Raw genomic sequence first — 24,202 nt, forward strand, 5'->3', positions numbered from 1 at the left:
CCGGAAACCTGTCGCGTTGATACCGGAGTTACGAGCCATTTGCCGAGGCGAGGATTCGGCACCCTCGCCACGTACTTTAAGGTTCATTCGCGGAAAATCGATTTGCCGGGTCGCATTCCTCCGAGGAAAATATTGCCTTGTGCCGTCTCCTCTTCTCTCTGATGCGCACGCTCGTCAGATTTTACGTTCCAGTAAACGCGAGATTATTGTCTGCCCTGCACACATATTGTTGACAACGGATCGTCGACAACAACGAGCGCGGCAATAATTTTCAGATATTACAAGTCGCAGCAATATTACATCGATGGAAGTAAGAAAAGTTTCGAAAGCTTTTTGAGTACCGAACAAAAGATCGATATCTCTCATAAGTTTGCGATTTATTTTTTATTATCTCTCGTCTATGTGTCTATAAAATTTTAATTAATGTTTTTATCATATGCTAATTAACAATAATTAATAAAACTATTCTAACTCACTTTGGGACGGACAAATATTGTAACGTTACTCTCTCATTATGAATAGCTTTTAGAACTTATTGAACAATAGATCAAATTAGCTTTTATACCGAATAATTGCCATAATTTTCGCCAACCTAATATGCAAACTTTCTCTCGACTTCGCTCGACTTATCGTCATGGAACGGGTCCACGTCAATGTGCCCCCGCATATTAAAATTGACGATGTTTGACGCGCCGAACGTTCATTGATTTTCGATGCCGATCGTTTGAGCGAGTCAATTTATAACTCGAGAGTACTACATTATATAGTTATATAGAAATTTTCCTATAGGCCAATATAATTCGACCTCGCAAAATAAATGCAACAGCTGCAAATTATACGAAAGCTATTTTGAATAAAGTTGTGCAAGAGCATATTACAAAATATATATGTATTTATTTTAATCATAATGATGATTCATAACCATCAAAATTTTCAATCTCAAATATATGTATAACACAAAAATGTTGATTATTTTTGCTGTAATAATAAAAAATGTTCAGAAAATGTATTTATCATTATTGTATTATATTTCGATGTATATTTTATAATCCTTTCTCGTTTCTCCTCTTTCCGTGTATTTTTATTTTTATTTTTATCTTCCTCTTATCCTTTTAAACATTCTTCTCTTCTCGACACCCTTTTTTTTTACAAGGTTTCTCTTCCCAATTTTCTTCCGCTCCATTATCATCTAATCTTTACTACCTTTCCAATTTCGCCATTTAAACACAATTCCATGCCGTGACCTCCGCTTTAATTCCACGCAATCTACACTTCCGCTCTTCTTGCTCTTCGCGCGATACCAATTTTCTTTCTTCTCGTTGGCATATTTAAATCTTTTTCGTTTATCTTTTTCTTTTAAAAATTTAGGTATTCTGCTACTTTCAGCTATTTGTATATCTCATATACCATATCTCGGCTTCCATATCCTGTCTATCCTATTCTGCTGTTACACTTCTCGATGTCTGCATTCTAGTCCATTTCTCATGTCTGTTTCCTCCCGATTATATTTTGAAATTTTGATTGAATAACAGTCAAACTATATATCTTTATCTTCTACTTTCTCAATTTCTTATTCTATATATCCGCATCAATACTGGTTTATTCGTATCGTTTCGTAAAAGTGACAATACATGATATATTACACAGTTAATGCATCATAAAAATATATTTTATATTATTTTGCATATTAATAGAAATAACAAGGCAGCAACATTAAACAGCGTAATATCTAATATAATAATATACATTGCTTGACACATATTATTTTTTGCTCCATCTCAATCTCTTTCTCATTAAAATTTTTTGCAGTAGCATAATTTTTTGGATCGATCTAGTGTTTTCACATAATTTTCTCTATTCAAAATCCGTTGAATAATATATCCACGAGAGAAATCTGACGCATTTTTCTCGGAATGTTCGCTATATCCATAGTTATCAAAGACGGGAATCTACGAGAAATCGATCTAGCGGCATCGCAAAACACGATGTCAACGATCGATGTTATCAATCCAATTGATATCTCCGGAAAAAAAGGAAAGCTAGGAATCATTGCATATTTGCGCTCTCTTATCGATCTATTTTTCCTTCGTGCCATGGAAAAAGGCCCTCTTTAATATTCCTAATATCCATTAAGGGGACATACCCGTTTGAACCTTCGAGAAATGAGTACATTTTCTAGATTTTTTTGCAGCACAACGATTTGATAAAAACTTTTTTTTACAATATTAATATAGTATTATTAAGTACTTAAATAAAAATTTTCAGCTTAAAAAGAATTTTTCTTTTTTAAAGTTATGAGAATATTTGCAGATTTATGTTTTCATGCACGGTGTGCATGAAAAAGTTTCAAACAGGTATGCTCCCTTAATATCCGCTTTTTTAAATTTAATTTGATATTTTTAATTTAATATTATTAACCGTCATTGCTATCATTCTACCGAGCACGTGAATACATAGGAAAAAATTGTCGAGATATAAACACAATACTAATAAAATTTCATTATTTTCGATACTTGCTCTGGCCGTTCAGTGCTGTTATAACAAAGGCGTATAAAAAATTTTAGTAACTTTGGTATAACAAATATTTATAGATACGTTACAAATATATAACTTTACTGTAACAAGATTGCATTGAGAATTGTCGTCTACATCAATATATACGTGCGATTTGATATAACAAGATTTCAATAGAAATACGATTTAAAACTTTGAATCGGAGCACAAAGTTTTCTTTCTTTTCACTAAAACTTCAGAAAATTGTATAGTTGAATTACTGATAGTTTAATCTATGTAATTTTCACGATGTAATAATTCTCATGAGTAATATTATCTCAACTTCTTAAAATATCGTTCTCTTCCTTGTTAGAAGCAAAATTAATAATTCTATATAATTAAATCTGCGGTACGATATAAAATCTTAGACATTTTTTTTTCTCGCGAATTATCCAGAGATGGCATAACAAAGTAGTAAAGTTTTACATCACGTTTCTTCACAACCTCTATTGCATTTTAAAATGAAAAAGATTTCCAAGCGATCTCTTCAAATGTAGCATGCTTTTACCTTTGAGAGTTTGTAAAACGCCCTTCGTTCTGTGTAAAACAATTTCCGCCAAGCCTTTTGCAATGATTTCCGACCGGACAGGCATACAGACGAAAACGACAATCGGGGGAGACAAGAGATGGAAAATCAGGAATCGAAAAGCGACAATCACAACAATGAGGGCTGCCACGAATGTCCCGGCATTCGACCTGCAGGTGCAGAAAACTTGACCGAGTTTTCGAGCCGCACGCGGCGCAGGGCGACCTAGATTTCGCCCTCCGTTTTCCCTCTCTCGTCTTTTTCACCCTCCCGTTATTCGCATCCCCAACGTGAAAACCCTCTGTATGTGTGCGTGCGTTCTTCCTCTTTCTTTCTCTTTTAGCTACAACCCTCATCTACAAACCCCCATGCCGTTTGCGTGAGAGATGAACCGCCTCCGGTGACATTTCGGATCATGCAAAGATACCATTGCGTTTCGTTGATCCTGTCGGAGTCGAATAAAATATGAAGATCTTAAAAAGGATTGGTCTTTGGTATTGCATGTTTTTAAAAAATTGATATTTGCTGATTATTTTTAACAGCAGTCGCGTTTTTGAAAGAATTTTTCTAAATTAAATATAATTAAAGTCTTATATAAATTATATATATATAGAATAGATTAATTTTATAGCAAATATTAATATCAATTTATTATAATATAATTAATAATAATTACGTTTCCTCTTGTCAATACCAAATATTAAAGGGCGAAAGATTATTGCATGCTAATTTTAGAAATCATGAATATGATCAATAATTACAGAATCGCCGAAAATTAATTATATTCGTTAATTATGTAAGCGATAAAAGATCAAGTTAACAATTAGGATTATCCGCAAGCTAATTCGCGATTAACGGTACATGTTAACAGACTAACTCTTGTTATGCTTACACTATTGATGTCAACGAAGCCTTTAACTCGCCCTCAACTCAGCGTTATAAAATGCACTTGGTCTCTTTTACGAGCAGCTGTCACCCGTCCAGCTTCTATCAACCCCGGTATCGCACGTCAAGGGTGAATACTACCGGCGCGAATATTGTTGAACGTGAGAGTATCGATAACGAAGTTCCGCGTGCGAGAATGTTCTGAATATTAATCCTCTTTTCATGGAATTGCAGCGTTCCTTTTATTTATTGTCAAAAACAATATTTATTAATGGCCATGCAACTGCGCGATATCTCTCGTGAGACGATTGTATAAGAATTACTAAAGAGAAAAAGAGAGAGAGGTAAACTAGAAGATTAACCTTAAATATATACTTGTGTGAATGTAATTAACACATTTTAAAAATTAAATTTACATAAATACGTTTAAAATAGATCAAGAAAAATTTCTTTAATTAATTAATTATATTTAATTGGAATTATCATTATCATCGATATTTCACGCGAAAATATCTCTTTCTCTTCAAATTATTTGCAGATACCATAAATATATGACAAGAATATCTAGAGATATATCCGATTAGCTATAACTATTTTTCGGCAGATTTCTCAAGTACATTATTATACAGATATTTATAAAGATATCTGCAATTTTTTCAAAAAGCTATCTTGACGATAGATTCTTTTTTTATTATCTATAGTCAATTCAAAGAACGAATTTTTTTCAAATAACACAATAAGAGAGAGAGAAAGAGATGCCTGATTGTTACATATCTCATTATCATGTTATCAGAGGCATAAATTGAGCGACGCAAATTAATTAATTCGTCACCAAGCATGACGTTCAATGTTTATAAGAATATCGATTACTAATTCCTGTTTGTCGGGATTTCAAGCTTTCGCGTAGTAACTCCTCCGTAATACACCTCCATAAGGTCATTTCAAATGATGCGGATCCTTTCCCCTGTGCATTCTGGCGGAACCGGAAATGGTGCTTGTCCCCAAAGGTACCAAATCCAATTATTTTGGTAGAGACGATTCTAGCGCGCGTGTGCGAGTACTCAGAATCTATAAAGCATCGACGTTGCGTACAACAAATATTACGTTTGTCCTGTTTGTTTTCTGCCTTTTTCGAAAATTGTATGCTCTTGCGTGTCCAATACCCTTTGCAAACGAACTATACACACGTCGAAAGTTTAAACTAAAGGATGATACACACTCCATTTAACAAAGATATGCACCACAATAGTACTTGCAAATATACATCTATACAGAAGATTTGCGAGAAATACTAAAAAAATCTTTTGATATACTGCAGCAGAATAAAATCTCTATCGAAGAGAAGAGAGAATATGTTGCTACTAAAATTAGATTGACCTATCTTCTCAGGAAACATTATTTAAAGTAGAAAATTAAATCGCGATAATTAAATATAATGCAAGATAGCTTTGACATAAAAGGATGTAAATTCTTTGATTGATGCACAATCAAAGCATTTGTATCTCTTGTTCAATCTTTTAACGTCACTGTCTTTGCAATTAAACCTAAAAAAAAATGTGAAAATTATATTAAATAAAATATTAAAATTATGTGAGATATTTGCAAAAAAATATGTATGAAATTTTGTTGTTTGTATGTATCATTGATAATATTGAACAACATACATAAAGAAAAATTATTAGTGACATTTCTCTCTCACAATCTCGTATTATTATTTCAAGATGTCCGTAAAAATAAAGTAAAGTACGGCAAATCTGGCACACCCTGCATATAATATGATTATCAGCATCGGTATCGCGTGACATCGCTCTTGGCCAGGAATTATTACCCCAATTATCTTAATTACCGCGATTCCTGCACTTTTTCGTGTACGAAGGTAAAATCAGACCAGTAAACTGGAAATCGAGGACGAAATGCGAGCAAAAAAAGGGATAGAAGAAACGATCTTCATTTTTGTTATCTGTCAGCTGGAGCAATGCTTAATCTACTTTAAGATTTCATGAAGAGTAAAATAAATATCTAAAAAAAATATATCATCGGTATCAGTATTAAAAATAAGAAATAGTCTTCTTTATAACATATAATAAAATCGAGTTCGTTACATATGTGTGTTGCAAACATTGTAAAATGGAAAGCTATAAAGATTGCTTTATATTATAATGTAAATCATAAAATATAAAACAAAGCATTCTTATCAATTTGCGACAATATTTGCAACATATAATATTTTACCTTTTTGCATTTGTAAGCCGCGGTTATTTATATAGAATTCTATAATCAATATCACCTTCTTGGGTCAGAGTAGCGCTAGTATATTACTCATATACCATTACTGTATTATTTATCGTTTGTTAATATTTTTTTATTTTTCTCTATCCAAGCAAAAGAGAGAAAGAGAGACACTCCCGAAAGAATTGCGTATGGGGAATCGATTGATCGATTATTTAGAATTTACGCGTTCACGGAGAATATCATTTTATTACTCCACATTACAAAGAGAATAATAATGTACGCTGCAATTAATATGCGAGGACTATACATAGTACTCTACTTATATTTTCTGGGCCATATAATTAATTAACGACATCTTGATAATATTAATCATTGCAGGGTTTTAATTTTTCTGTAATTATATAATCCATTAATACATTTAATTATAAGTATTATAATTAATAATTGGTATATTATATATACTTATATTTTATAATTAATTAACGACATCTTGATAATATTAATCATTGCAGGGTTTTAATTTTTCTGTAATTATATAATCCATTAATACAATTAATACATTTTATTATAATTAATAATTGGTATATTATATATATTATTTTATTATTATTAGTTATACAATTATTGCTATCAATTGATTATATAATTTTGATATTAAACATTTTAACAATTTTTCTCAAAGTTATAGTAAAAAATATCATTTCTGTATTTAGCTTTGTATCTCATGATTGACAATATAATTTATGATACTTATTATTTTCTATTAAATTTAATACAATTACTCTTTTTGGCGAATTTCCAAAGTACGATGAATTTTAAATATATTCCGCTAAGAAAAGGAACATGACTTGCCAGAAAGGGGAGGATGGCCTGATATCTAAGCCATTAGGCGCGAAAGGGTTAAGGGCCTTATCAGCGCGACCGCATTGTTCATTCTGCATTTTCCTCGTTCGCATCCCATTTTCGTTCTTCTTCCCTCTTAGATCATATCTCGACGAGACAATAAACGCAACGAGGTGCACTATGCTTGCAATTAAGGCGGATCTTCGTTTTCCGATAAAATCGTCGATTGAAAGCGCGTGCACAAATCTGAACATTTATTATCTTAACCAAATAAGAAGTATCAATACATCAAATTTGCGCGATATTGATTTACTTTATATACATATAATAGTTTTCTTTTAAAAAATAATTTTCAAAAGACTATCTCATTTAAGACATCTTACAATAAAATATTTTTTAATAAATTTAATTATTATATAAAAAATTACTTTTATTTGTGGGCTAGTTGATTTAAATAAAATAATAATAATTTATTACATTTTGCGACAGTAATTTAATTTGTTTTAATTAAAACTGAACAATAGAGATATATGATCATGGTATTTATTTAAGATAATAAAGGAAGTTAATCGCGATAACATTCCCACGGGGACATTTTTTCCGGGACACGAAGACCAAGAGAGTAGAAAAGAAATAGACAAAAAAGCAAGAGAAAGCAGGAAGATCGACTAGTAGAGATCCCACAGAATGTGGGACGTCGAACTTGTCTCGACTGCCTGTTACCATCCTCCCTTGCTCTAATACGGCCATCCTCATTTCTCGTCCATCCTCGTCTAACCAGAACGTTAACAGGCATGTAGGTGTTGCGGAGGCTGAAGATACATCGTTGTCACTAGGGCGACTTTGGATAATTTTATACCACATTGTACGCGCACAGAAGCGCGACTTTTTATACACTCACATCGCGCTTCTACGCCTTTAACCCTTCCGTCGACAAAGGAGAAATAACGAGATTATTCTATAGAGTACTATAGAGCAGAATTAAGGAGACCAGAAACCTTTGAAGAACAGAATACTGAAGTGCATCGCGAAAGTGTGACAAGAAGTGGAATGACAGGTTTTGTACGCGCGTTCGTTAATATTCCACTAAATATATGTAATGTAAAAAATTTTTTTTTTAAATATTTGCGCGCTATTACACATACATCACATATCTCTATATATGGAAACAATTTGAAATAAGCTTTTAACTAAAAACTATTATTAAAATTTTTTGAACCTCTTTTTTAATATTGGGAGAAATCTTTTTTGCTGTTTTTAACTTGTAAATCCTAGTATCTCTCTCATCAAAATATATAACAGCGATTGTGTTTTATGATGGTCTGTGTAAATATACATACATGCGAGATGTAATCATATTTGAAGAATATCTTTGTTTTGATCACGTTACTTCAGTGAAATGAGTAGACCGAGAGAATACACAAAAATAGACATATAAAACGCACGGACGGTAGAATTCCCTTCTGTCTCAGACCTAAATGGAACACTCAAAAAAATGTCTTGCTGATATAGGTAGATTTCTAGATGTCACAACAAAAATTTATCGCTATTTTTTGTATCTGTTAGAATATTGTCTGTTACATATAGAATTTATAGCAGCAATATTCTAATAATATCTTCTAGAAAATTTAGGTCCCATTGCCAAATGTTAATCACTGCATTGGATAAATATGAGTTTCGATACTACAGAACGATCTTTGTGAGAAATATAACTGCCAATTATAACTGCAGCATCGAAAAATTGAGAAAAATTGTTTAAAAGAGCTAGATAGATTGAGCGCGTTATACAAATATGTTAGACGTGAGGATTATATATTCATTTGTTTCTTGCCGCTAATTTTTTCTGTCTACCACAGCCAAACTTTATAACAAGTATGATTGGCCTTAACATGGATAGGCGCCACAGAAAAACATTCTTTCTAAATTTCACAAACAGTTCAGATATAAATTCTGTCTCTGTCACTTAGATTGATTAAATGCGAAACATATGCGATATCACAGTATTTGCTAATCATTTATGTACCTCAGTTAATTTTGCGCACCAAGAAAATTTTTGCTGTAGTTGCAATACCACTTTTTTGAGTGTACGATTATTCTCACAATACATTATTTTATTATTATTAGTTATACAATTATTGCTATCAATTGATTATATAATTTTGATATTAAACATTTTAACAATTTTTCTCAAAGTTATAGTAAAAAATATCATTTCTGTATTTAGCTTTGTATCTCATGATTGACAATATAATTTATGATACTTATTATTTTCTATTAAATTTAATACAATTACTCTTTTTGGCGAATTTCCAAAGTACGATGAATTTTAAATATATTCCGCTAAGAAAAGGAACATGACTTGCCAGAAAGGGGAGGATGGCCTGATATCTAAGCCATTAGGCGCGAAAGGGTTAAGGGCCTTATCAGCGCGACCGCATTGTTCATTCTGCATTTTCCTCGTTCGCATCCCATTTTCGTTCTTCTTCCCTCTTAGATCATATCTCGACGAGACAATAAACGCAACGAGGTGCACTATGCTTGCAATTAAGGCGGATCTTCGTTTTCCGATAAAATCGTCGATTGAAAGCGCGTGCACAAATCTGAACATTTATTATCTTAACCAAATAAGAAGTATCAATACATCAAATTTGCGCGATATTGATTTACTTTATATACATATAATAGTTTTCTTTTAAAAAATAATTTTCAAAAGACTATCTCATTTAAGACATCTTACAATAAAATATTTTTTAATAAATTTAATTATTATATAAAAAATTACTTTTATTTGTGGGCTAGTTGATTTAAATAAAATAATAATAATTTATTACATTTTGCGACAGTAATTTAATTTGTTTTAATTAAAACTGAACAATAGAGATATATGATCATGGTATTTATTTAAGATAATAAAGGAAGTTAATCGCGATAACATTCCCACGGGGACATTTTTTCCGGGACACGAAGACCAAGAGAGTAGAAAAGAAATAGACAAAAAAGCAAGAGAAAGCAGGAAGATCGACTAGTAGAGATCCCACAGAATGTGGGACGTCGAACTTGTCTCGACTGCCTGTTACCATCCTCCCTTGCTCTAATACGGCCATCCTCATTTCTCGTCCATCCTCGTCTAACCAGAACGTTAACAGGCATGTAGGTGTTGCGGAGGCTGAAGATACATCGTTGTCACTAGGGCGACTTTGGATAATTTTATACCACATTGTACGCGCACAGAAGCGCGACTTTTTATACACTCACATCGCGCTTCTACGCCTTTAACCCTTCCGTCGACAAAGGAGAAATAACGAGATTATTCTATAGAGTACTATAGAGCAGAATTAAGGAGACCAGAAACCTTTGAAGAACAGAATACTGAAGTGCATCGCGAAAGTGTGACAAGAAGTGGAATGACAGGTTTTGTACGCGCGTTCGTTAATATTCCACTAAATATATGTAATGTAAAAAATTTTTTTTTTAAATATTTGCGCGCTATTACACATACATCACATATCTCTATATATGGAAACAATTTGAAATAAGCTTTTAACTAAAAACTATTATTAAAATTTTTTGAACCTCTTTTTTAATATTGGGAGAAATCTTTTTTGCTGTTTTTAACTTGTAAATCCTAGTATCTCTCTCATCAAAATATATAACAGCGATTGTGTTTTATGATGGTCTGTGTAAATATACATACATGCGAGATGTAATCATATTTGAAGAATATCTTTGTTTTGATCACGTTACTTCAGTGAAATGAGTAGACCGAGAGAATACACAAAAATAGACATATAAAACGCACGGACGGTAGAATTCCCTTCTGTCTCAGACCTAAATGGAACACTCAAAAAAATGTCTTGCTGATATAGGTAGATTTCTAGATGTCACAACAAAAATTTATCGCTATTTTTTGTATCTGTTAGAATATTGTCTGTTACATATAGAATTTATAGCAGCAATATTCTAATAATATCTTCTAGAAAATTTAGGTCCCATTGCCAAATGTTAATCACTGCATTGGATAAATATGAGTTTCGATACTACAGCTAGAACGATCTTTGTGAGAAATATAACTGCCAATTATAACTGCAGCATCGAAAAATTGAGAGAAATTGTTTAAAAGAGCTAGATAGATTGGGCGCGTTATACAAATATGTTAGATGTGAGGATTATATATTCATTTGTTTCTTGCCGCTAATTTTTTCTGTGTACCACAGCCAAACTTTATAACAAGTATGATGGTAGCCTTAACATGGATAGGCGCCACAGAAAAACATTCTTTCTAAATTTCACAAACAGTTCAGATATAAATTCTGTCTCTGTCACTTAGATTGATTAAATGCGAAACATATGCGATATCACAGTATTTGCTAATCATTTATGTACCTCAGTTAATTTTGCGCACCCAGAAAATTTTTGCTGTAGTTGCAATACCACTTTTTTGAGTGAAGAATTACAAGGCAGTTACACGGCGTTAATTATTATAAGCAGATGCAACTAATTCACACATCAAACGTCACTTCTGAAGAATTCATATTATAAATGAATAAGGCATAAAAGATATAAAATGTTTTACTCTTGTTTAAACAAATTGCAGTAACAATAACTTTTCAATGGAAAATATGTCGATTTTAGAGCTAAATAAAAAGGAGCATCTAAGTAAAAAACAAATATTTTTATGATTAATTTTTTGGGAAATAAAATAAGATGAAATAAGATATATATGCTTTATGTAAATAAAATACCCAATAGACAATCGCTAAAATTTATCAATTATTAAAATGATATTTAGAAAGGTATCATTCTTTTTCCGTGTTTTTTCAAATGCATTCAATTATAAGAAAAAGCGAATCCCCCCAAAAAAAGGAAACAAAAAAGTAGGTCTCTCTTTGTGACTTAATACATATAGATATATATATATATATATACACCAGACTTTTTCTCTTAGATGATCGCTCGTGATTGCCGTCTGAAATAGCTTTGAACAGGGCAGGTCGACGAGTATAATTAATTTAGCCAGCATTAAGAGTATCTTAATAAACTATGAAGAGGCAATTCGTGATGAATAAGCAATATTATACAATACTCGTTATTTAATAACTGACGTTGTTTCGATCGCGCGATCCGATTAGTCAAAGGATGGAAGGAATGTAAAGAGTAGCAATTGTTGTTTTTAATCCTTTCGCTTTAACAATGTCACGCGTAGACTCTTTTAAAATAAACATCTATATACGTGAGTAGGATATATATATTGATCAACTAAATTAAAATCTGTTTTTTGCTAATTGATAAATTTAACTGTGTAAAAAGTTTAAAAAACACAATCCCTTCCAAGGTTAATTTTTATGATTTTTATAATATTGTTTATTATATTCTATCGTATTCTCCATTATACTCTTTAATTGGAGATAATGAAAGCTTAGAATTACCTATTTCTTTATTGTTTTTATAAAATAAGAAAAAAATTAAAAATTTGAGTTAAACGGTTGAGTTAATATTTTTCTACGTGTTGTTCATTTCTCATCATCTTTATTAACGTTGTCGCGTTATCGTTATTAACGCCGCGAGTTTGATTTCGACGATATTTCATAAATTGAAATAACTCCAGCGTGTAACGAGTAGGACATGTCCATCCTCGCTACAAGCTCATCCAACATCCTCGTCGAACTTACGTTAAAGGTCGAAAGTCACTATGTATGCGGGATAACGTACCATAGGTAGGTATGTATGCTATGTATATGCTGTATCTGACTACTAGTTAGCTTAAATGTAACGTCATTTCAGAGGCATGCCAATGACATCAACGACGCTATTGGAATCGATGGTATTTCAGCCGTTCGTCCATCGCTCGACGGTCGCTGTTTGGAATACGAGTAAAAATCACTAGTAACGGCTATTATAATTGACATTATCCTCTTACACATATCACGTGCTTCAATTATTTGTTTAAATATATGATTTGTATTATACTCTCGTCGAGAAATATATATGGAAATGACCCATATTATCTAACGATTCTTATTTAATTACAAGTTTGAAATTTTTTAGAAACCAAAAATAATGCTCTCTTTTTTTCTCAAAATTATTTTACAATACTCGTATTTTTTCCTGGCTTTGATTCAAGTTTATTAAATACATAATACCTTCTTGAACTTTTTTGCTTGCCAAGTTTAATCAAGTATTTCTATAGATATAGATATAGATAATATATTAAATAAAATTTTATATAGATTTTATATAGATAATGAATTATATTAAATAAAATCGAATTTAGAAGAGGAAATATATTAGATTGCCGTATATTTTTAGACTCGTTCGATCGCTCAATTGTAACTATAGCGAGACACTCGGGTTTTCCCGAGAAACTTTCGCGAGCTTCTTCGTACGGGCGCAATTTTATTTCATCGCTTTACGGTTTTCCTCGACTCGTCGAGAATCGATTTTTCCGAATATAGCTTTCACGAAGCGACGATGACGGCGACGAAAACAACGTCGTTGGCCTGCGGCTTTCGTCATTCGTTGAGTAGCCCGTCGCATCTGTGAGATTATACTATACAGGGGTAGAGAATTTTAATCGAATCATACGATCGGTCTGTCAAAGAGCGATAACGTCACGTTCGTATCGGCCAATAAGGTTCGACCTAGAATCATACGCGCCACCATAAACGTGCCATGGGCTTCCCATGGCTAAAAACGTCGGTCATCCACGAGGGACTGCACGAGAGATAATTCGATATCGCGGGCAAATCGATTGTCGAGCAGCTCTTCTATTCGCGCCCCTCCCACAACGACCACTTCTAAGTAATAGATTTATTTAAAGACTTCCTAAAACTCAATTTCTTATTAAATTATCAAGAAAAAATTTAAGGTTTTAAATCATTAAATCTCACTAAAAATTCTATAAAAATCTTTAATTAGATTTTGAGATTGAATTAAATTTAATTTAATCAAAATTTATTACAGAAAAATTTTATTTTCTAACTATTTTAAAGCATAATCGAATTTTGCTTTAATATTTTATTTTGCAGTCTCATACCATTTTCTTGCACAACTTGAACGTTGTTAAATTTTTATTAGTACTTTTTCGTCAAGTACGTAGATAATTTATTTAAAGAAGATACGAGAGAGTGTGTTATTATATGTACGTGTGTGTGTTCATACATGTTTATGAGATAAACGACGAGCGAAAGAATTACAATTTAATGGAAGCCTGGTTGCAGAGAGACGTCCCGCTAAGCGAACGACGAAGAATGCCCGGTGAGATGGGAAGGCACGTGCCTTTTCTAGTAAATATAGCAATAATTTCATTTCCTGCACGATCGCACGAAGGCCCTATCACCACGTGTCAGTAAATAGACAGACGTCCTAATTCGATAAGGGTCGTAATATATATAGAAGGGCTGAATCTCCATCTCAGTAAATTACAATCTCTGTAAATAGCAATCTTTAAGCAATAAATTTTGCTTTTTTATATTTTTAAACAGTGATTATATTTTCTAGATTTTTATTATATTTTGGAATTACGATAGAAATTTCTGACGAAATTCAAACTAGATGCAGACAATAATGCAGATTTAACAAACATGCATTTCTATTTTATTTCTTTGTCACTCTTATTATTATCATAGTATACCTCTTATCTTGGGCTTTATATGTCAATTTGAAAACTCTCCTTAAAACTAGATAAACCGAGCGAGAATTGCTCAGAGAAAATATACCGAGCGGAAATAAAGTTCGCCGCTCGCGCGGCCGGTCCTATGCGAAAACTTCGGGAGGTGAATATAAATCTACGGTCCGAGAGAATCGGAAGAAAGTATCGTCGAGAAAATTTACGTCTGCCGGACGAGGCTCCATCGATTTGCAAAACAACCCGGGCAATGCACCGCGCTATCTGCTATCGTGTGTAACGACTTTATATATACCGATGGAAGAACTGCGATGGGTCACGGCGAGCATGTGCATACGAGGCTTCGTAAGCTACAAGTCGTTTGAACTTTATTAGACATGTAGTTTGCCGATCCCGAACAACGACGAGAATAGTAGAGCTTCGGGCATTAAGATTTGTGCTCCTCTCCATTACTGCCATTATCGGTTTTCGCTTTATTATTATCAAGCTTTAACAATTAAGGCTGGATCTTACTTTCGTCCAATTACTGCGTTCTCATCTAATTATTATGCCTCTCTATCTCTCTCTCTCTCTCTCAAAGCACGTAGTTTTCCATCTTATAATTCAATCTATTCTCTCCCTCTATTTATCTCATACAGCGATTAGAAATATTTCTTTTAAAAGTATTTTGTGTAATATACATTTTTATGCAATTTTTTTTTTTAAAGTAACCTGTTTAAAATGTACAACATCTTGTTATGGCTGTCATCGATTTGTTCGTCCTGAGACCTGCTTATCGCTTGTGACATAAAGCTGGCTCTGATATATACAATGACAAAGGCAAATGGATTTATGTCTCCTTACGAGGAGAACGGGGTGATAAGGTTTCCGCACAATCTCTTTCGTCTCCGATCGACTATCCGAGAATCAATTCATTTTACTCACGTGCTTACAGGTATGATGCACGTGATATCCATGATGCAACAGAAACGAATACATTATAATTTATAAATATCAATAGCAACATATACGTTTTCTTTATTTTGTAGGTAATCGAAAATTTATCTAAATCTAAATTTACAATTTAATAAAATAAAATTACAATTTACGTATATTTATACGATAATTGCAATATGGAATTGCGGAAACATGGTACTACAATAATTGATAAAATACGATAATATTTTAAGATAAGCGGCTTACATGAACGATCTGTAGCGCAGATAAATTAACAAAAATAATGATCAAATGTTAAAGCAAGGCAATGGAGTGTCATAAGAGCCTTTATTCTAGCACGCGCGTATTTAATTACATAATATTTAATATAACAAATAAAAAAAATAATGATTATGATAAAAAAAATGTAGATGCCACCCTCTCTTTTGACGAAACATTTTTCGCAGCCGTTAACGACTTCCGTTAAGGCTTAGGGTGGTCGCCCCAAATCTCCGGGCGACGTGTTGAGATACGAAAGCGTAGCGAAATAAAAGTGAGACGAACGGAACAACCGGAACCGGCCGGACACGCCGTTACGCGCAGCGTTTTATTACAAAATATTATCCCTGAGAGAAACCGACGAAGTAATGGCGGCAGTCGCCGGGGTTTACTGACCCCGCAGGTGGCGATGTCTCTCCGTTTTCATCGAGTGTAAGCCGAGAACGTCTCTCAGCCGGCTTAAAAACTTCACTTCATTTATTCTAGAGTTTCGCTTTGTCGTTCCGATAAAGCTTGTTTATGCGAGCGAGAAACAACTTCAAAAGATTGCACTTTAAACATTTTTCAAAAATTTAAGAAATAGAAGTGCACTCGAAAAATAAAATATTTTATTTACACAAAAATTTTCTGTGTAATTATGGAGTATAAATTGTGAAATGATTTACTATATATATAGGTACGCGCGCGTCATTTATTTTAAGGAAATGTTATACACAAAGTATAAAGTTGAATATACATTAAATAAGATTTATATATGTAATATATATATATATATATATATAATAAATATATGTATGTATATATAAATATCGATGTCGAGGAGTTTGCATGAACTACGCGTGCGTGCGAAGGGAAAATAAAAGGTTCACCGGTTAATAGCAATCTAATTTTCGTAAATATCAAGGAAATGTCAGGAGGGTGACGTGTGGGTTGCTACTAGTTACCGTCCTGCCAAGTGAGTCCTGCCGTAGGAATAATCTCTAATTATTTAAAAACTTTTTCCTCTGCAGGCCACTTTTTTATCTTGCAAATTCCTCGAGTTTTCCAGGTTGACCATAGCAAAGTTCTTCACATTTTCTAATTTTTTAAAATTATTTTACTCTATTTTACAACAATCATAATAATTGTGTAATAATTCGGTATAATCTGGAGGTACAAAAGTTTGACAGGAGCGGAAGTAACTTTCAGTTTTAATTGCTATCTTAATTTAGAATTATGAGAAAGATTCTTACCTATTTATTAGATTTTTCTGAATCATTTTTGCTAATTTCCATTTAAAACAAAAGTTTTCTAAATTTTCTCAATTTTCCAGGAAATTAAAAGTACTATAATATTTGAGACAGTTTTTTTTCAACTTGTACACGAACGTTTTATACTAATAGCGTAACAACAGGTGTCATATATATTTATCTCTGACGTACCACCATCGCATAACTAAATCTAATGCGACTATAATATTAATCATTCCATATATGTACGGGTTTTTTTCTAAATTATAAATTATAAACAATAAAAATGCAACTTATAAAACTTACATTTACATTCTCTTTCTTAATAAAAATTAATCTATGAAAATTAATATAAATATTACTGTTTTTGTTTTTGTTTTAGACGTTCAACAATTTTAAAATTATAAATTTTAAGGATATTTTTTCACTTTACATACAATTCCGACATCTTTTTAAAGAAATAAAAATGCTTGATAAGAATACACTTAATTTCCAATTTTTAATTTGAACATCCCCAGATTGAGCACATACGGTAAAGATGATGATGTTTTTTTTTTCCGTTCACGCTGCTCGCGACGACGACGGCGTCGCCCAGCGCTGAGAATAACTCAAAAACGTGTGACGTCAGGCGATAAAACGGAAAACGCGTGGGCCGATTTCCACATATGTGGTTTTTCCACAGGTCTGCTCCTGCCCCGTGAGTTAACAGCCCTTGGGAAAGAGAGACGACGTCGTCTGCCCGACAACGACGACGGTGACTTTGACGGTGGTGAGGTATTTGTCCCGTATTTGCCATCTTACTCTTTGCTGCAAAGCGACGAGAGAATTATCGCCCGTCTAAAGTTAGGAAAAACGATACTCGTCGCCGAGACGTCGCGCCGACGTTAATCGCCGGATTAAACTTTTTAAATCGTTGCTCTTTAAACAAGCCGCGACGTGACAACGTTTCAATGGTTTAGTGTAAAAAAAAAGAAATCTCGAACAAATGAGGATAAATGCATAAAATATCTTTGCAGCGCGATTAGAGCTTTTAAACCCATGCGCGAACGTAATTGAGAACCGGACTGCCGTATTCAACAGCGAACATAATTATCAACCTAACAAGGTGATATATATTTTATCATGTCGCGATCTCAAAGCCTAATTTAATACACACAAACACACACACACACATCATATGCAAAAGATTAAAAATATAAAACTACGCGAAGACAACTGTATTTAACTCAAAATACGGAAGCAGTAGTAAAAATGTGTCATAGATAGACAATGCAGTCCCGTCTGACCAATGTCAAGCCATTACTACTGCTGTTCGCATCTTGAGAATGAGCGTACACTTTTACGTGAAATCAAGAAAGAATAATAAACGAATGGGATGAGAATGGACGTTATGGATCTTAAGAGTCCTCGATTGAACGCATTCCGCACTTTTGCATTCTCGAAAAGAAGATACGTCGAGAGAAGATGTCGGTCACAGCGTGGGTGACTTTTCGCACGTATACGTGTTTTTCCGTGTAGCACACGGCGCGCCCAGCGGGGGTTATCCGACTCTCAGAGAGCTTTTCATTATCGCCCGCTCGCGTCTCGTGTCCCATATTCATCACTTTCTCTATTCGGTTGTTTCCAATTCAAATCTCCTTGATCTTCGCCGCTTCGCTTTAGAAAGGATAAATGAGACGCAACGTGAGGTATAAGGAAAAACGGATTGATAGAGCTTAGAAAGAATAAGAATGGAATAGAAAATAACTGCCAAGTGCCATGTGAAACAGAACAGAAAGAGAGAGAGAGAGAGAGAGAGAGAGAGAATGATAGCGGGAAGAGAAAAATAGAGTAATAGCAAGAAGAAAATAGAGAGTGATGGAGAGACGAAAATACGGAAAGAATAGATAGAAAGGAAATATATGAGGGAAGGAAATATATGAGAAGGAAAAGAAAAGACAGGGAGAGAAAACGACAAAACGTGAGGGAGAAACTAAAAAGGTAAAGGAAAAAAAAGAATAGATTAGAAAAAAGGAGAAAGAGCGCAAACGATGAAGAGCAACTGAGGGTTTGCGGAGGGTGTGCGAGAAGCAGAAAGAGAGATAAAGAGAGAGAGAAGCAAAGGGTAGTAGAAGCCTGGCGAGGGAGAGAGAAAGAGAGGTGGCACGCGCAATGCGGGTATTGATTCACGGCGGCGGCGGCAGCGGCGGCGGCAGCCGGCAGCCAGCCTGAAACACACAACCGCGCCAAGTCGACTCGATTCACCGCCGAGACAAGAAGGGACCGAATTCGCGAGTCAGCAAGGGAGCAGAGAAAAAGAGAGAGAGACAAGGAAACAAAAAGACTATGTCATATTAATTCGAATTTACAAATCGCGCACTACTTACAATTATCCCTGGAACCGCTTTCGATATCTTTCACCGATTCCGCAACGCGATTAAACTGAGTTCACACGAGAGTCTAATGTAGAATTCCCTCAATAGGAAAATCTTTGCTCAAATTCGCAATGGCATTGTTGTTTCATGAGAGAAATTATATACAATCAAGTTTATCATGCAGTACAAAATTCGGATGCAATTCCCATGCAAATGTTATTAGAGCGTACTTTCTCCAAAATGAGAAATTTTAGAGAATAGGATAAAATTAGACTACACCGTCGGGAGCTCTTTGCTATGTACTTAAGAGAAGAGAAAGACTCTAGAATTCTCTTTAATATCTAATTGTAAGAAAATAACTCAAGAAGGCGACGTCACAATTTCAGATAAAACACCTATAAACTTATGAGAGATATATCTGTTAGTTATATTTGCTCAGATTTTAATTTCAGTGGAAAACTTTCGTCAAGAGAAAAATTGCATCAGATTCTTTCAAGCGAAAAAATTTGCTCCCTCAAAACAAAAACTGTTTGTTTCATAGTCACCCTGTATATTGCCGCAAAGCGCATAATTACGCGTATTGTAGCAGTGTGAAAATCGAGAAAAGTAGCGGCGCGTGTTTGTGTGAAAGCGCACGGGGGTAGTCTGGTTTCAGGGTTAGGACCGATCAGGGTTAGATGGTATCGGCCGAGGCTCTTGCATGCGCCTAGCATGGCTGGGGATACCCCGGCAATGCGTAGAATTGGATCGTCGCGGCCACGAGCAGTCGCCCATGCGACCGTTAATAGAAACGCATACTATGAAATATGCCCGATGTTGATATATAGATATAATGTAAAAATATGTGTAAAATATAAAGAGCACACAAATATTTTATCCGTTTTTTTTTTTTATGTAAATACTTAAAAAATTTTATTTTGTCTTCATTCTCTTAAGATTATCTTTTTTATTTTATTTAAGTACATCACTTCGAAATTTCAGATGTAAAAAATTTCGGAAAAAGATATTTATTACATTTATATAAAGAATGTTTCTTTATGTAAAGCATTAATATAAAGTTATTTAATTAAATATACCTTTTCAGAATATTCTGATTTGCTCTACATTTTCAACTTTCATATTTGTAAAAAATGGAAGCTAGTACAAAATATACAAATAAGTGAATTTTAGAATCGGGTTTGCTTGAATTTTTTATATCTGATTATATATGAAATACGTATTATTCTGTACTTTTAGAATTACTCCTTTACCTTTTAATATATTCAAAACCACTAATTATAAAATAACACAAAATATAAAATCATAAAATTAATATATACAATTAAATATTAAATCTATTTTGTCATTTGTGCAATTCAAGCTAATATGATATTCATGTTCTACTCAGTTCAGACAAATCTCGTACGCGGCAGCCGAGAACATTCGAGCAACATTGATTTGCGCTCGTTAATAAAATCCGTCGGTCGGGCATCGATCCGCCAACAACCACAAAGACAACGCGGAATAGAGCGCGATAAATAAAGAAGGGTGCTCTGAACAGCGGCGCGGCGCTCGGATAGGTACGTCCCTTAATAGCAAAGGTCGAGAACCTTGTCGAGTTGACTCGCGGGATAGCGCGCAGACCTACTTCCAAGTAACGTCGATTCCTTTTATTGATTCTATTTTTGCGAGAAGTCAAGAGAGAGAGAGGGAGAGAGAGAGCTTCTTGAGAACGCTCACCCTCATCACAATCACCGATCGTGTCCACGATTTCGTTTTTCATCGAAAAATGATTATAAATATATAGAATTCAGGACATATCCAGATTCCCACACTTCAGTATGTTAATAATGTAATATACGCGTTTTAAAAATGAGATAGTTATTTTTACATAATATTGCCGATTAATTAAAATCTGTGACATATGAAGGCATTGGAACACGAGAATGAATCGATATTAATTAATTCAATTTTAAGCGAAATATTATCCAGTTAACACAAGGATTGCTCAGAGTTATATATAAGTACGTGTTACCTCTCCAATGAAATATCAAAGGAAACAACAATATGTATCGTGACGTATTTATAGATCATGATTTTGCAGTAAATAAGAAAATAGTAAGAAAAAAATACGTAAGAAAAAAAAATTAAAAGAAACGAATATAATCGAATGCGGTTATAATAAAATAATTATAACGTTGAATATAAGACAATCTCGCTCAAAAACGGAATCTACTAAATATCAGCAAAAGTTCAAAGTGACACTTTGCCGATTCAGTATTCATAAGAAAGTCCATAAGAAGATCGACATGCTTGTTTCGAAAATAGAAAGGGAATCTTTTGAGATGGTAGAAAAATAACGAAACGAGGAGAAAAAGATCGCCGATGGACAGGCAGATCGTAATTAGATTCGCTGGTGAACGGTCGATGACAGCGCGCGTTGCTGGAAATAGAAAGTAACGGCCAAACAATCGAAGGCTAATCGATAATGTGTAAAGCCGGACGGACGAACGGATGACGCGAGGGGAGTACAGACACCTCGCTACATTAGACTTTAATTCGGCCGCAGTAGTGCATGACCCGACATAGTCAGACGCAGCTCCCATCTGGCACCATCTCCGCGACGCGATCGTAGCCTCAGATTATCATTGGCGGATAAACCGGCTGAATCAAAAAGTTTTTTCGCAAAATGCAAGAGAGAAAGCTAACCACAATAATATTATTATAACTTCAAAATTATTAGAGAGAGAATATTGCAATTATATATATAATCATAAAATTTATAATTGTATAAAAAAGATATATATCGTATAATATTACCTTTTCTTATATTTTTTTCTTTCTGTACACAAGAAAAAGTTATCTGTGTCTACAGAAATTATTCTATCGACTTATTTTGTCTATAAAATGGTAATTTATATTTAATGGAATTTTATAGAGAAATTAAGAAATATAAATTCGTATTTTAAAAGAGATAACTTTTAAATATTGCTTTTTATTGCAATGTATCGGTAAAAATAATTCAATAGTTAAGAGATTAATTGAAATTACTATTTAGCGAAGTATTAAGATAACAGCTTTATCAGCTTTTATCAACTTGCCGACGCTTGTTTAATAAGGGTTGCAAATATAGAGGTGCAAAATATTACCAACGGTCGTAGCTGGATTGGAACATACCGTTCGATGGGTCAAGTACTACAGAGGGTAAGCTGTGATACTCTTTATCGACATGATTGATATATAGTCGACTCGTACCGACATTATAGGGGTGGTCGCAATATAGGGGATGAAAAGCGTTAAAACCATGTCGATAAAATAGATTGCGTTGATAATATCGGATTGAACGGAAAGTTTGTGCCGTTTTTTCGGTTTTCATCTCTTAGTAAAAAACGGAACGAACTTTCCGTTCAACCCAATAGTTTGTTCCATAGCTATAAACATGGGTCGAAAGATGCTTCCTTAAAGAGTTAGCGCCCAAAAACCTCTGAAACCATGGTTATTTCTTACATTTTTACAAATATCAGGGAAAGTATGCGTTTTTTAACAAAAAGTACCGAAACAAAAGTTGTAGAGAATTAAATTATCTTCCAAATGAGATCAAAGTTATTGTATTGGGTTGAACGGCACGAACTTTCCGTTCATCCCAATACAAAGTAGTGATAAATTCCAAGTGATAAGAGATATATCATGCTCATTTAATAATTTCTGATAAAGATAAATTTATATTTATATCCTTAAAAATAATTAGTAAAATTTAATATTGTTAATTGTGTGTTGTCCGTATGAATCTTAAAGAGATTATTTATTTTGTATTTGCGATTTCATAAAAAAATTATTAATAAAAATTAAAAAATTCTCAAACTACAGTGTGATATTTTTATGCGAATGGAACGATCCATTATTAAACGTGTAATTCTATGAATGATCATCTTAAGCAGCACAGATCTCAAAAGCATTATTAAAAGTTTTATATGAATGATAGTTAATACGCTACCCTTTAGCTATGATACGCGTAGATTTTTTTAAAAATTGATAAACAAGATAGGAATGTACTGCAATTATAGTTCTGTATTATATTATACGCTTTGCCCAAATGTATATAATTTTAATATTATTTATTATAAAATAACGATAATGATAAATCATACAATATACACCAATAAGTCTCGTTTAAACGCCAATACAACCATAGCTAAAGAGTTGAATAAGAAAATATAAAGGATGCGACTCACATAATATCGCCGAGCTTGAGCCGCGTCTGTATAAGAGCGCAGCTCTTATGATCGCTGGTGGTGACGGCTCTTCGTCTCCTGGCGGCATACCTGGGCACCGGTTCCGAATACATTGCATTGCCGTCGGCTGCATTTCCGCCGATCCCGGATGTGGTGCCATAACCAATGAGGCCCATACCTCCACGCATCAGCGGATTACTGCCACGCCGACGCGTAGACACGTGTCGACCTCCCACGCTACCCAGCATCCTGGAAGTAAACATGAATTAATTAAGTCACAAAGTAGATGTGATTTTATGCACGGAGAAAATTTTATAGTACAAATTACGTGAAAAATATCATATATTTTCTTTTACAGCATTTATTGTAAAGCTGGAATAATAACGACATTTAAGATATTTATTACTATAAAAGTTGTAAATTACATTTATTCTATTTGTTAACGATTGTGCATTTCTTTGTGCATCAAAATATTTGAATAATTACAATACTTCTTTGTAAAATATAATACATATATAATATTATTGAATAAAAATATCGTGATTTTTCTT

General features: G+C 33.5%; 1 protein-coding gene across 1 annotated transcript in view; it reads right to left on the minus strand.

Annotated features, from left to right (window-relative positions):
• The window catches only part of LOC115240137 (voltage-dependent calcium channel type A subunit alpha-1-like), a 118,267-nt gene extending 94,236 nt beyond the window's left edge, over positions 1–24,031 (minus strand). The window contains 1 exon segment of the mRNA XM_029815112.1: positions 23,652–24,031. Within this exon segment, the coding sequence (XP_029670972.1) occupies positions 23,652–23,914 (263 nt within the window). The 5' untranslated portion in view covers positions 23,915–24,031.
• Between the last annotated feature and the right edge of the window lie 171 nt (positions 24,032–24,202).

Source organism: Formica exsecta, unplaced genomic scaffold (genome assembly GCF_003651465.1).
Source record: "Formica exsecta isolate Colony F162 unplaced genomic scaffold, ASM365146v1 scaffold419, whole genome shotgun sequence".
Lineage (NCBI taxonomy): Eukaryota > Metazoa > Arthropoda > Insecta > Hymenoptera > Formicidae > Formica > Formica exsecta.